This window comes from Pongo abelii, chromosome 13 (genome assembly GCF_028885655.2).
Source record: "Pongo abelii isolate AG06213 chromosome 13, NHGRI_mPonAbe1-v2.0_pri, whole genome shotgun sequence".
Taxonomy (NCBI): Eukaryota; Metazoa; Chordata; class Mammalia; order Primates; family Hominidae; genus Pongo; species Pongo abelii.
This window is the reverse complement of record NC_071998.2, coordinates 121,774,606-121,788,408: the sequence shown is the minus strand read 5'-3', so window position 1 is coordinate 121,788,408 and position 13,803 is coordinate 121,774,606. Positions and strand designations below refer to the sequence as shown.

General features: G+C 54.3%; 1 protein-coding gene and 1 non-coding gene across 2 annotated transcripts in view; both read right to left on the bottom strand.

The window, feature by feature from the left end:
* ASS1 (argininosuccinate synthase 1) overlaps positions 1-13,803 on the bottom strand; it is a gene marked incomplete at its 5' end in the record, with an annotated part of 56,301 nt that overhangs the window by 39,865 nt on the left and 2,633 nt on the right. The window contains 3 exon segments of the mRNA NM_001133340.1: positions 2,882-3,070; positions 7,030-7,098; positions 9,071-9,180. Of these exon segments, the coding sequence (NP_001126812.1) occupies positions 2,882-3,070; positions 7,030-7,098; positions 9,071-9,175 (363 nt within the window).
* Positions 11,459-11,558, bottom strand: LOC112135063 (small nucleolar RNA U13). The gene has a single exon (XR_002916376.1). It is a non-coding gene; the product is annotated as a small nucleolar RNA U13 (small nucleolar RNA).

The window sequence follows — 13,803 nt, the reverse complement described above, 5'->3', positions numbered from 1 at the left end:
CTGCAGGACCAGGGTGGGGAACAGAGGACCCCGGTGGTGCCGCCACCTCCTCCCGCCTTGGTCGGCCCCCAAGGCCTCAAACCCAAGCCTCTGGCGCCCTCTGGTGGCCACATGGAGGAGGGGCGCACACGGCTGCGGGAGGCTGTTGCAGGCTAAATGTGGGCTGGTCCGAGGTGGGGGTCTCTGCATGGACCCGGTAACTACCTGAGCCAGAGCCGACCCACCCACACTCACTCACCCACCCATGCACTCCACCAGACCTGAATGCCGCCCTACTGAACCTTAATGGTACCGTTGGAAGGACCTGAGGGCAGGACCCCTCCCAGAATTCTGATCCCCTGCCCTCGGCTTGTATGCCTTCTGGGACAGGAGGCTCAAGATCCAGCTCATTCCATTAAGGCAGATGGGTCGGGAGCTTTTTTGTTTTGTTTTGTTTTGTTTGAGATAGAGTCTCGCTCTGTCGCCCAGTCCTGATCCTCTGAGTTCTCCTCCTCTGCCACCACCTTTGCACAGATGGCAGAACACACATGATCCTGCCCAACAGCCCAGGACTGCCCAACCCTCCTTGCCTGGTTTCCTACCATCCCATCATCCACAGCTGGAGTGACAGTAAAAACCAAGGCCGCAGTCTGTGAGAAGCTCTCCCCTGTCTCTTCTCCAGCATCTCGCTGGGGGAGTCACTGGCCACCTCCATCCAACCTGAGACCTCCTTCCAGCCACTAATCAGTTGTCCTCAGGATGAAGCCAAACCTCCCAGCATGGCCTCAGCCCAGTCCTGGCCCTATTGCCTCCCCCACAGCACTAGCTCCTGCTCCACAGCCCCGGACAGACTGTCCTTCAGGGCCTCTTGGCCCTAAGCCTTTGCACAGGCTGTTTCCTCTGCCTCTCACACTCTTCTATGCCATTATTCACTCCTCTAGACTCATCCTCAGCCCCTGCCTGCTGCCCCCGCAGTTCCCTGGCACACCCCCATTCCCCATCACATCCCTGGCACACCCCCGGCCCCACTCCCATTCCTCATCACATCCATTTTCTCTTCTCTTGCCAGGAAACGGGCTCTCTGAGGGTACGCAATGAGCCCAAGAAGTTCAGCACTGTGCCAGCACCAGCAAGTGCCCAACTCCCAGCAGATACCCAGTGCAAGCTTGCTGAACCAGTGCTCCAGTGAAGAAATGAACACTTGGACTTTCAAAGACGTGACAGGTGCCATCCTGGTGGGTGGCTGTCTCCGAGGCCACCCTGAAATCAACCGTGTCTCCTCCATCATCATCTTAGCTGTGTGTGTCCCTGCACCACAGTGAGCCAGGACCTGTTCCCACCATCAGCACCCTGACCAGCCCAGGCAGGTGAGGTAGTGAGCTCCCCGTCACTGGGCAGTTTCTGAGCCTTCTGACTGTGGGGTTGGTAAACAGTCAATTCCTGTACCAGGCTTTTGGTGTGCTGTCCACTGACTGAGAGCTCATGACTTGGGTCTTTATAAAAACATCGGCTGACAGTTGCCAACATTGTCAGCAATCTGGTTGCTCAAGGACTGCTTTCCGAAGAGCAGCAGGCAGGGGGCTTCCTGTCTTGCACTCCATGGGGTCCCCACAGTCTGCACCGGGACACACGGCCCAGAGGGAAGGGGTGTGGGACGGGTTGATTTGTGTTTCCACAAAATGATGGGTTCAAGTCCTAACCCCAGGCCCTCTGAATGTGGCCTCATGTGGTCTTGACAGAAATAACCAAGTTAAGGCTGGGCATGGTGGCTCATGCCTGTAATCCCAGTGCTTTGGGAGGCCAAGGCTGGTGGATCATTTGAGGTCAGGAGTTCAAGACCAGCCTGCCCAACATGGTGAAACACCGTCTCTACTAAAAATACAAAAAATTAGCCAGGTGTGGTGGGGTACACACCTGTAATCCCAGCTACTCAGAAGGCTGAGGCAGGAGAATTGCTTCAATCTGGGCGGCAGAGGTTGCAGTGAGCCGAGATCGAGCCACTGCACTCCAGCCTGGGCAACAGAGTGCGACTTTGTCTCAAAAAAAAAAAAAAAGAAGTAACCAAGTTAAGATGAGGTCATTGCAGGGCCCTAATCCAAGACTGGGGTTCCTGTAGCAAGGGGAAGGTAAACAGACAAGCAGAGGGAAGACGATGCAAAGACACAGGAAGAAGACAGCTTGGGAAGATGGAGGACGGGAGGACAGGAGGACAGGAGTGACGCAGCCACACGCTGAGGTCACACCAGAGGCCACCGGGAGCTGGAGAGAGGCCTGAGCCGGAGGCTTCCTGGCGCCTTCAGAGGCTGCGTGGCCCTGCCCACGCCCTCACTATGGACCTCAGGCCTCCAGAACCATGAGGCAGAACAGTTCTGTGTTCTAAGCCACCAGTTTGAGACATTTTGTTACCCTAGCCCTGGGAAACTAAGACAGGGCATGACCCCCATCTTGCAAATGAAGAAACTGAGGTTCAGGAAGCGGGGAAGGGCCCTGGCTAAGGACACATGGCAAGCCAGCAGCAGAGCTTGCCTTTGAACCCTACTCTGCCAACTCAGGGTTTTCAACACTTTCCTGCGTGTCCCCTGGGGGACTCACGCAGACCTTGGCAAGTGCGACCGTGGACAATGTCCCCAGGCCTCAGTGGCAAGTCTGCCAAATGGGGTGACATCGCTCCCACAGCAAAGGGTGGAGGTGAGGACTCAAAATGGGCGTTCAGGTGCCACAGTGCACGGAGCGCAGGGGCGAGCTGTTACCCCTCTCATTGGGGTCTAAACAAAGCCATGTAGCCGCCTTGCACCAAGTCTGCCCAGGAGGCACACCAGGAAACCGCTCGAGGGGTGCTCACCTCCTTCCCACGCCCCTCCGCCTCCATCTCCCTCTGCCCAGCCCTTCCCAGGTGCCTCACCTTTCCCGTGGCGCCGTGGGACACATACTTGGCCCCCTCCTGCTGGGCGATTTCCACTTGTTTGCGGGCAATGCAAGGCCTGGCGAGAGAGGTGCCCAGGAGGTAGCGGTCCTCATACAGTGCGCTGGACTGGATGGCCGGCCAGATGAACTCCTCCACAAACTCCCTGCTGACATCCTCAATGAACACCTACGGGAAGAGGAGCCCAGAAGGAAGAAGTCGGCAAGGACAGGGGCCATCTGGCATACAGAGCCCCAGGGGCCTCAGCTAGCTGAGACCTATAAGGGGCCACCCCCACTGTACCTGGTGCTTCTTCTTCTGCATCTGTAGTAGACATCATTCATCAATCCCAGCACACTGCACTGTTACTCTCCCTCCTGCACTCATGGCAGACATTGCTAATCAATAGCTTTTTTTTTTTTTTTGAGTCGAAGTCTTGCTCTGTTGCCCAGGTTGGAGTGCAGTGGCTCAGTCTCAGCTCACTGCAACCTCCGTCTCCCAGGTTCAAGCGACTCCCCTGCCTCAGCCTCTTGAGTAGCTGGGATTACAGGCACATGCCACCATGCCCCGCTAATTTTTGTATTTTTGGTAGAGACAGGGTTTCACCATGTTGGCCAGGTTGGTCTCGAACCCCTGACCTCAGGTGATCCACCTGCCTCGGCCTCCCAAAGTGCTGGGATTACAGGCATGAGCCACCGCGGCCGGCCTGCTAATCAATCCTGATGCACCATTCTGTGAAACTGGATGTGGCTTCTAAATCAGCCCCAACAAGATGAAACTTAGTTGTCACCTAAGATCTCACAGCAGTAGTTCCCAACCAGAGACAGTTTTGTCCCGTGGGGGTAGGAGTAGGGGAGGCATTTGGAAATATCTGGAGATATTTTTGGTTGCCACAACTACCAGGTGGGGGGTGGAATTCTGGCATCTAGTGGGTAAAGGCTAGGGATGCTGCTAAAATCCTCCCGTGCACAGGACGGCCAGCCACACGGAAACAATGCCAAGACTGAGAAACCCCGATCTAGAGGAATGGTTCTTGAAATGTAGACCCCCAGGGGTTCCCAATGACTTTTCATGGAGACACTGAGTGAAAACTTTTTTTGTTTTTTTGAGACAGGGTCTTTCTCTGTCACCCAGACCGGAGTGCAGTGATGTGATCCTAGCTCACTGCAGCCTCAACCTCCTGGGTTCAAGCAATCCTCCCACCTCAGCCTCTTGAGTAGCTGGGACTACGGGCATGTGCTACCATGCCCGGCTAAGTTTTTTATTTTTTGTAGTGATGGGATCTCACTGTGTTGCCCAGTTTTCTTCATAAACTTCAATGAAACAAGGCATCACATAGCGAGGAAGCCCTGGGAGGCTAAAAAAGAAAAACAAACAAACAAACAAAAAAACAGGTGAATGCAGAAAACCGCTACAAGAGTCCATCTGTTTTCTGTCAAGCCAGACATTACAGAGATTTGCAAAAATGGAAGCCAATAAGATTCTTAACTAAAATTTTTTGTTTGAGAAAATAGTTATTTTTCATAAGTATAATGTTACTTATGTTAACATGAACTGTTCATTTAAAACGTTTCAGCTTTTATTTCTAATGTGATAAATATCAACAGATGTAATCCACAAAAGCTCTCTAAGGCCTTCAGTAATTTTTTTTTTTTTGAGATGGATTCTCACTCTGTCATCTAGACTGGAGTGCAGAGGTGCAATCTTGGCTCACTGCAACCTCTGCCTTCCGGGTTCAAGTGATTCTCCTGCCTCAGCCTCCTGAGTGGCTGGGACTACAGGCATGTGGGGTTTCTCTACTAAAGAAACCAGGCTGGTTGGCCAGGCTGGTCTCAAACTCCTGACCTCAAGAGATCTGCCCACTTCAGCCTCCCAAAGTGCTAGGATTACAAGCGTGAGCCACTGCATCCAGCCAAGGCCTTCAATAATTTTTAAGGTTGAGAAATTCTTGGTACTGCTTTTGCAACTTCCTGTGTCTATAATTATTTTGAAAAAAATCCTTTTAAAAAATGAAATAAAAAGGCAAAGGAAAGAAAGCAATTGGGACTAAGGATATATAAAAAAAAATTAGGATAAATGTGTTTTTGTGTTTGTTTGGTTGGTTGGTTGGTTTTTTTTGAGACAGAGTTTTGCTGTTGTTGCCCAGGATGGAGTGCAATGGCGTGATTTCGGCTCACTGCAACCTCCGCCTCCTGGGTTCAAGCGACTCTCCTGCCTCAGCCTCCCGAGCATCTGGGATTACAGGCGCCCACCATCATGCCCAGCTAATTTTTGTATTTTTAGTAGAGACGGGTTTCACCATGTTGGCCAGGCTGGTCTTGAACTCCTGACCCCAGGTGATCTGCCTGCCTCAACCTCCCAAAGTGCTGGGATTACAGGCGTGAGCCACTGTGCCTGGCCCATCCTAATGTTATATGCAAGAAAATAAACATTAAAAACGCCACGTAAATTAGAGTGTAGAGGGTTCCCAAGACCACAAGGTTTGAGAACTGCTTATCTAGAATAAAGGACAAAAGCTGAAGCTGTGCACAAAGCCTGCTCCTGCGCTGCTGAAAGCGCACTCGAATCTTCAACACTCAGGGCTCTTTCTCCCCTTCCTGGGCTACTGCTCAGACAACCTCTCTGCTCTCCAGCACTCGGGAGACACAGAACCAAGGCCTGTGGCCAGTAGGTGACTTGGGACTGGGGCATCCACTCCCTCACGTGTTCATTTTAACATGCTAATTACCCTGGCAACCTGCAGAAGCACCCCACAGAGGGGATCAGTTCTGACCCTGCAGGTGGGCTGGTGGCCTTGCACATCATCCCTGCTATGTCCCCTGCTCACTCCCCTAAAGGAAGGGGCACAAGTGGCAAGGGCCTCTCCATGGGGAGTGAGCACATGTGAGCAGGGGTCCTGATGACCCTGTTCACCATAAATGCCCCATATGGGACAGGGGTCTGCCTGCCACATGCCTAGACTGACAATCAATGCACCGGACTCAACTGGAGTTTTCTGATTCTGTTGAATGAATGGAAGAATGGGTAGACAGAGAGATGAAAGAGGGAAGGACAGGTAGGGGGATGATGGACAGATGGATGGATGATGGATGACAGATGGATGGATGGATGAATGGATGGATAAACGGTGGATGAAGGATGGATGGATGGATGGGGGATGGATAGATGAATGGCTGGCTGTCTGGATGAATGAATGGATAGACAATGGAGGGATTAATGACAGATGGATATGTGGATGGATGGATGGATAATGAAGGGATGGATGGATGAATGGATAATGGGATGGGTGGATAGATAATGGATGGATGAATGGATGGATGAATAGATGGATGGATGATGGATGGATGCATGGGTAGATGATGGATGGATGAACGGATGATCCATGGAAACATGATGAATGGTGGGTGGATGGATGGATGATGAATGGATGATGGATGAATAAATGGATGATGGATGGATAGATGGATGATGGATGGATGAATGGATGATGGTGAATGGATGGATGGATGGATGATGGATGAATGGATGGATGATGGATGGATGGATGGATGATGGGTGAATGGATGGATGGATGGTGGATGAATGGATGGATGGATAGATGGATAGATGGATGATGGATGGATGGATGAATGGATAATGGATGGGTGGATGAGTGGATGGGTGATGGATGGATGGGTGGATGGACGATGGATGAATGGATGAATGGATGGATGGATGGATGATGGGTGAATGGATGGATGGGTGATGGATGGATGGATGGATGATGGATACATGGATGGATGGCTGAATAGATGGACGGATGGATAGCTAATGGAGGGATGAATGATGGATGGATATGTGGATGAGTGGATAAACAGAGATAAAAGAGGGTGAGTGGGTGCATAGATGGACAGAGAGATAAAAGAGAAGGGAAGGTAGGTGGGTGAGGAAGAGACACTCCACCTGGATGGGAAGGTGGGTGGGTGGAAGAGGGCGTGGGGGAGGCAGAAAAACAAGAGGGTTCACACACCTGAGAGCAGGATGATCTCATACTCTTAGAAGCAAGAAGACACATGGAAGGGATGGGATCCCTGGGGCAGGAGCATGCACCACTGCCCTCCACATCACCGCCCCACTCGCAGCCCAAACCCCTGCCTCCCGCGTGGTACCTTTTTGGCCCCAAGCTTCAGTGCCTTCTTCCTGGCTTCCTCGAAGTCTTCCTTCTGGCCAATGTTGGCCTGAGGAGCAAAAGCAGAGAGGCTCCGTCAGCCCCTGGGGGGAGCCCTGGGTTCGCACCGTCCGCATACAGCAGCCCCTCACCCCCTGCTACAGAGACAGCTTCCATTCCATGGCCAAGTCACAATAAGAAGGCAAAAGGACAAAGCCCAAGGCCTGGAGAGGTGAGATTCTTCCAGGAGGTGAGATTGGGAGCTGGATTGCAGCGTGGTGATGGCCGGTGGCTTCCATGGGTTGGAGCACTGGCTGAGCCTGGCCCTGGCCACACAGGCTGCTGGGAGACAACCATTTGCTGTCATTGCTGGAAGGTCTAGGGTTCTCCTGAAACTCATCTGTCTTTTCCAGAAAACTCTTTCTCAGCCAGTGCAAAGATTAGCTTGTCAGGGCCTTCCTAGCCTCCAGCTCTCCTTCCTAGTCAAAGGCCATGCCTTGGCCATCCTGAGGCAGCTGAGAGGTGGGAGGCAGAGAAGCCCGTGCTCAGGAACTTCCAGCTCCGTCCCTGCGGCCGGTGCCCTGACCTCGGGGTCCGACAGCCCCTGTCTAGACACTACCATGTTTCCTGCTGCCTGGACTCTGGCCTGCTGCCCAGATCCTGGCCTCAGCCCTCACTCCCTTCATTCTGCTCACCAGACCCTGGAATCTTGCCAAAGCCCAGCTGCAGGTGCTTATCTGAATCACATTCAGCTTTTAAATCCCCCAGGTGGTAGCCCAGGGGTCTATACAGCCAGCTCCAGCTCTGATTGCCCCGCTGTGCTGCCTACAGTGAGATGGATACACCCTGGGCTCTTTGCAACCCCTCAAAGCTGTGCTCTCACCCACCAGGTGACTGTGAGCAAAGTATTTCTTCCCCTGGGCCTCACTTTCCCCAACCTGAATGACAAGGGCATTGGGTGCAGTTAGACACGCCAATATGCCGGCAAACAAGCCACTTTTGGCAAGAGCTAAGTTTTGTCTGTCCAGAGACCCAGCCTCACTTCCTCTGGAAACAGAACCTTCTTTCCTGGGTGGACCCCATTCCACAGGGATGGAGAGGAACAAATCCCGCCCACTGTAGGAGTAGGCTCATGGCCCAAGCCTCGCACCCCATGATGCAGCCGTAGTGACTAATGCATGGTGGGTCCCCATGGGTCCTACTGGGGGTAAGCCCTCCTTTTTAGGAAAGGTGGGCTATGAGGGTGACTATGAGCCTTGCCTGCCCTGTGGAGAGGCCAAGAATGAAGCCAAGTAGAGTTGGAGACAGATCTTAGAAGCACCTGGATCCAGCCCTGCCTGAAGCCATCCTACCCCTGGACTTCTCAGTTATGTGAGCCAAGAATGGTCTTTTCCCTTTCCTTTTTGCATAAGTTGGTTTGAGTTAAGTTTCTAAAATTTGCACCTAAGAGTCCTGAATAGCACAGGCACACAGAGAAGGACTCAGAGCTGTGGCCAGATTCAGTTGAAGAGGAGCTAGTTTGAGAGGGGTGACTCCTATGGGCCCTGGATGGGGAAGTGGCTTCACACATAACCCACCACCTGTGACCTATTTCCCATCCCAGAACCAGGTGATCCCCCAGGGTCCTTCCAGCTCAGGATTCCACAATCTTTGCTGAATTACTGCAGGCTGACAGTGTACTCTGGAGATGGGAAAACTGTGTGCCTTCCCAGGGCTGGCAGCAGGTCCCAGCCCACTGCCTCTCTGCAAGCAGGCTGAGCCAGCAGCACTGCCAAGTTCACTTCTGTACCCTCCCCGTGCCCCCATCACCTGGCTCTGGAAGGCATCTCAAGGATGGCCAATTTGCAAATGGAGAAAGTGAGGCAGTACAGTGAGAAGCTATTTTCCTAGTTCCAGTTCAAGACAGGCTTCAAGAGAAGAGGCCAGGCTTGAATGAGTGATGGTGAGCAGACAGGCTGACAACCCGGACAGAGGCTGGCAGGGGGCAGACAGGACAGGCTGTGGGACATGCAGGAAGACAGACACCCAGGTCGCTCCCTCACCAGATAGGCAATGACGTCATAGCCTTGTTCCTTCAGCCACACGAGGATGCATGAGGTGTCCAGGCCGCCACTGTAGGCCAGAACCACGGAGCCTTTGCTGGACATAGCGTCTGGCGGGAGTCGAGGAAGAACCTGAGTAACCCTGAGACAGACAGTGCCCCCCGCCAGCCCCTGCAGACAGCCCAGCCCCGACCTTGGCCTTGGACAGCCTTGTCTCCCGAGCAAGCTGCCACTGGAGGTTGGGAACAGGATGTTCACCTTCAGCGCCTGCCACCCCCGGGGACCCTGACCTCGCACACTCTGCACACAGCCCCACAGACCACACTGGGGCCTGGGAATGCTGACTGCAGTCCTAGGCCGGTCGGGGAGAGGCATCTCTTGGACCTGATCCCCCAGCAGCGAGGGAAGGCGGCTGAGGCTGAGCAGTTTGGCCCAAGGCCAGGATGTGAAAAATGCACGCAGGCAGGAGATGTGGGAGGGGCCTTGGCTCTGAGCCTCTGGCAACTGACACATCCCCCATCAGAACTGCTCCTTGCCAAGCACGAGGCAGGGCCCTGGGAGCCTCAGCTGGATCTCCCTGTGCCCCTGAGCCCCCACTACAACCTCATGAAGTAGGAGTTGTCATTCCTATTGGGGAGGCAGCCAGCAGGGCTCAGAGAGGTCAGTGGCAGGCTCAAGGTCACAGAAGGCACACGAATCCGTGCTTCCCCAGCATGCAGTGCCGCCGCCCACCTGCAGGTGGAGCAGGACGCTGTGGGGCAGGCGCCCAGCCCCAGTCCCTCTCCTACCTGGAACCCCATGGAACCTTCACTGGCTGGAATTTTAGACATCGTGTCTCCAAATGTGAGCACCTCTGAATTCAACTCTGCCAATGCCCAGTTTGGAGGGGCTCAGAGACCAACTTCCCCCAGTGTGCAGGTAGAGAAACTGAGGCCCAGGGAGGGAAGGCGATAGACAGGCAGAGGCCTAAGACCTCTGCAACCAGCGGCGCTTCCCCGGGTGGACAGATGGGCAAGCGGGCTCTCTGCAGCCAGGCCCTCTGCAGCCGGGAAGTGCCTGCGTTCTCCCATCCTGCCCCACCCTCCACCACAATGAAGCCTCCCGAAGGCACCACGGCCTCCTGTCTCCTGATCTTTGCAGCCATGCTTCTTCCCCAAGGGCTCTCCCTGAATCCCAGGCTGCCCTTGGGCTCGCCCTGCACCTCCCCCTCCGCCCCGCACACATGCCTCCTGTGGCCCTGGGCTTGGGTGCCTTTACTGTGTCCAATTTGCTGAACAGGAAACCAGGGTTAGAGAGACGAGGTCACCTGCCCAAGGTCATCCGATCAACAAGTAGCAGGGGCAGATGTGGGCCCAGGCCTCCTGGTTCCAGCCTCTGTGGACACCTGGCCCCAGCATCCCGCATTTCCCGAATGTACAGCGCATGTTTGTTCTGCCTGGGAACGTTTCCACCGGAGTCTCAGCAATGTCACAAGGTCAGAGTCACCCAGGGTCTTTATTAGACACCATTGGGGAAGCGGAGCCCAGAAGGGTCACCCGGCCATCACCATTGCAGTGATGCAGGCATCGCTATCCTGAGCACTCTCCGTGTGCCTAGAAGCTCGGGGAGAGGAAGTGGCTTTCCCAGGCCTCCCGGCCTCTGCTGCAGAGCCTGGCCGTGTAGCCAGGTGGACTTTGGAGCTCCATCACATGAGAATTCAGTCCCGTGCATATTGCACAGTCCCACCCACCAGTCAGCCGGGGCTCACAGGCCTGTGCTGCCGTTTGGACTTAGAAGGGGAAACATTTCATGGGCCATGCAGCTGGGGCAGAGGAGATGGTTCTGGTCGGTGCCCACAACGTCCCTACTTGGCATTCAACCCCCTGCCCCTGAGTTGCTGGTGACTCAGCCAGCCCTAACCCTGGAGCCAGCAGGTGGTATCCATGGCAACTGCAGCCAGGCAATTGGCCATGCAGGATGGAGGGAAGGAGGGAGGAAGGGAGGCAGGGAGGACTTCAGGTGGGCAGTACCTGGGATTGGAGGCATGAGTTCCCAGTGTCTGGAATCTGTCTTCACAGTGCAGTGAACCACTCTGCAAAAGCAGAGCTACTCAGCTGCCTGCAGGTAGCCCGGGCAGTCCCAGAGGCCCTAAACCTTACTTCCCGGCCGCCCAATCTCCCGTGAGCAGCCTCACTGAGCGGAGGAGGCCCAGGAGCCCCAGAGCCACCTGTCCTGCCTCCTGCCTCCTGCCCCCTGCTCCAGAAGGCATTCAGGAAATGTGTGGAAGCCTACCCCTGTTTGTGTGTGACAGCGCAGGTGGTGTGGTTGGGTTGGGGGAAATTCTGTTGTATGTTTTAAAACAGCTCTATTGAGGTCTACTTGACATTATCATAAATTGCATTTTTTAAATATCAGATGGGTAATGTGCCAACATCATAACAAAGTTTGAGGGTGGCACCTCACACACACACGAGAATACCCAATCAGCGCATTCATCAACTACAAAAATAATCGCGTATTTTTTTGTGTCCCATTTAGCAAGTTTCAGCATGCGGATGCGCCTGTGACATCAACACCACAATGGACATGTCCGTCTTAGGCCAAGCCCTTCCTTTTGGGGTTCTCTTCATTTTAGAGGCAGGAAAACTGAGGCTTGGGCTAAGGAACTTGCCCTGCGTCTTGTTTGACTGGTAGGCAGAAGAGCCAGGACTCAAACTCAGATCAGCTCGGCTCCTTAACCCACTGCTCATAGGTACAAGACCACCACCGGAGACTCAAGGAAGGGAAGTCCTGGGCAAGTGTGATCTGATGATGCTGGCCCAAGATTCACCCAGCTCTGAGAGTCACTCCTGCTCCTGCCCCCTCCCAGAGGCAGCTGGAGCCAAGAGGGGCAGCTCTACAGAAACAGGGAGGGGCAGCTCCACAGAAACAGCTAGATCACCTGCATTACCTCAGTGACCCACGATGCCTCCTGCCCATCAGAGCTGTATCTTTTCTTTTTTTTTTTTTTTTTTTTTAGACAGGGTCTCATTCTGTCACCTAGGCTGGAGTGCAGTGATGCAATCTTAGCTCACCACAGCCTCGACCTCCTGGGCTGAAAGGATTCTCCCACCCCAGCTCATTGCCACCACCCCCAAGTAGCTGGGACTACAGGCACATGCCACCACACCTGCCTAATTTTTGTATTTTTTGTAGAGATGGGGTTTCACCACATTGCCCAGGCTGGTCTCGAACTCCTGGACTCAAGTGATCTGCCTGCCTCAGCCTCTCAAAGTGCTGGGATTCCAGGCACGGGCCACCACATCCGGCCATCATGCTGTATTCTAACTGCCCTCTCCCCCACTAGGAGCTCCATGGAAACAGGGACTATCTCCCAGATGCCTGTGGCAGACACTTAGAACAATGCTGCTAGTTCCACTCTCTGGAGGTCAACTCCTCACCGCAAAAAGAGGGCTGGGGTGCCCTGAAGCTGTGGAGTCCTACACATGCTCTCATGGCTGGGTGCAGTGGCTCACGCCTGTAATCCCAGCACTTTGGACGGCCGAGGTGGGTGGATCACTTGAGGTCAGGAGTTCCAGACCAGCCTGGCCAACATGGCGAAACCCCGTCTCTATTAAAAATACAAAAATTAGCTGAGTGTGGTAGCACGCACCAGTAGTCCCAGCTACTCGGGAGGCTGAGGCACGAGAATCACTCGAACCCGGGAGGTAAAGGTTGCAGTGAGCCAAGATCGTGCCACCACACTCCAGCCTGGGTGACAGAGTGAAACTCTGTCTTAAATAAACCAAAAGAAACCAGTGAGCCCCTCCTGCCTGCCAGGTTGTATCTGGGCAGGTGTGGGCTCTGAGGCCCTCAGCCTCTGGGGCTGGGCAGTGTGAAGCAATGCATGGACCTGGTGTGTGTACCTGAGACAGCGTGTGTGTGTGTGTGTGCGCGCACACCTGTGAGCACCTAGGGGTGTGTACCTGAGAGTACACAATGTGTGTGCATGCATGTGTGTGATGTGTTTGGGCTTGCACATGTGTGCCTGTGTGCATGCACATGTGTGCGGGTGTTGGGGCCTGTGTATGCATGCAGAGAAATGAGCTGGGCAGATGGGCTTGGGAAAATGATGCAATCAGACAGCAGCGTTGCTACTGCCCTCCCAGCAGCGGGTGGGGCACCCCCCTCCCTCAGCCTCCGCAGGTCCCTAAGCTGCATTTGCAGCCCAAGGCAAAAACTAAAGGAAACTGAGGGCTTGATGTCGGGGAGGAAGTGACAGGGAGAGAAGGAACCACAGCTGCAATCCAGTGAGTGCTCACTCCATGCACAGCACAGAGGTCAACGCCACCAGACATGGGTTTGAGTGGCTTCAGCTCTCTAGCATAACTGCTCAGCTGCAAAATAGGGGTGCAAACAGCCTGCTCCCCACAAGGCGACTGTAAGGATTGGGTGAGATGCTGGGGGAAGGAGCCCAGAGCTGGGCACCAAGCATGTGCCCACTAAGCTCTGTGCACCGCTGCCATGGCTGACCTCAGCCAAATTCCTGGCTTGCTAAGCCTCAATTTCCCCATCTGTACAACCTAACAGCCCTCTGGGTTCTGACCCTCTCGGACATTGGGCTTTCTTCCTGGGAGCTGCGCCTGGCAGGCAGATCCTGGCTGAATTCACCCTCCCCTAGTCCCAGCTCCACCCCCACCACATTCCCCAGAAAGGGCCACGGCAGGTTTTTCCAGCTCCCTGGCAAATGCCCACTGCCCTCCAGCCCTCCTTCA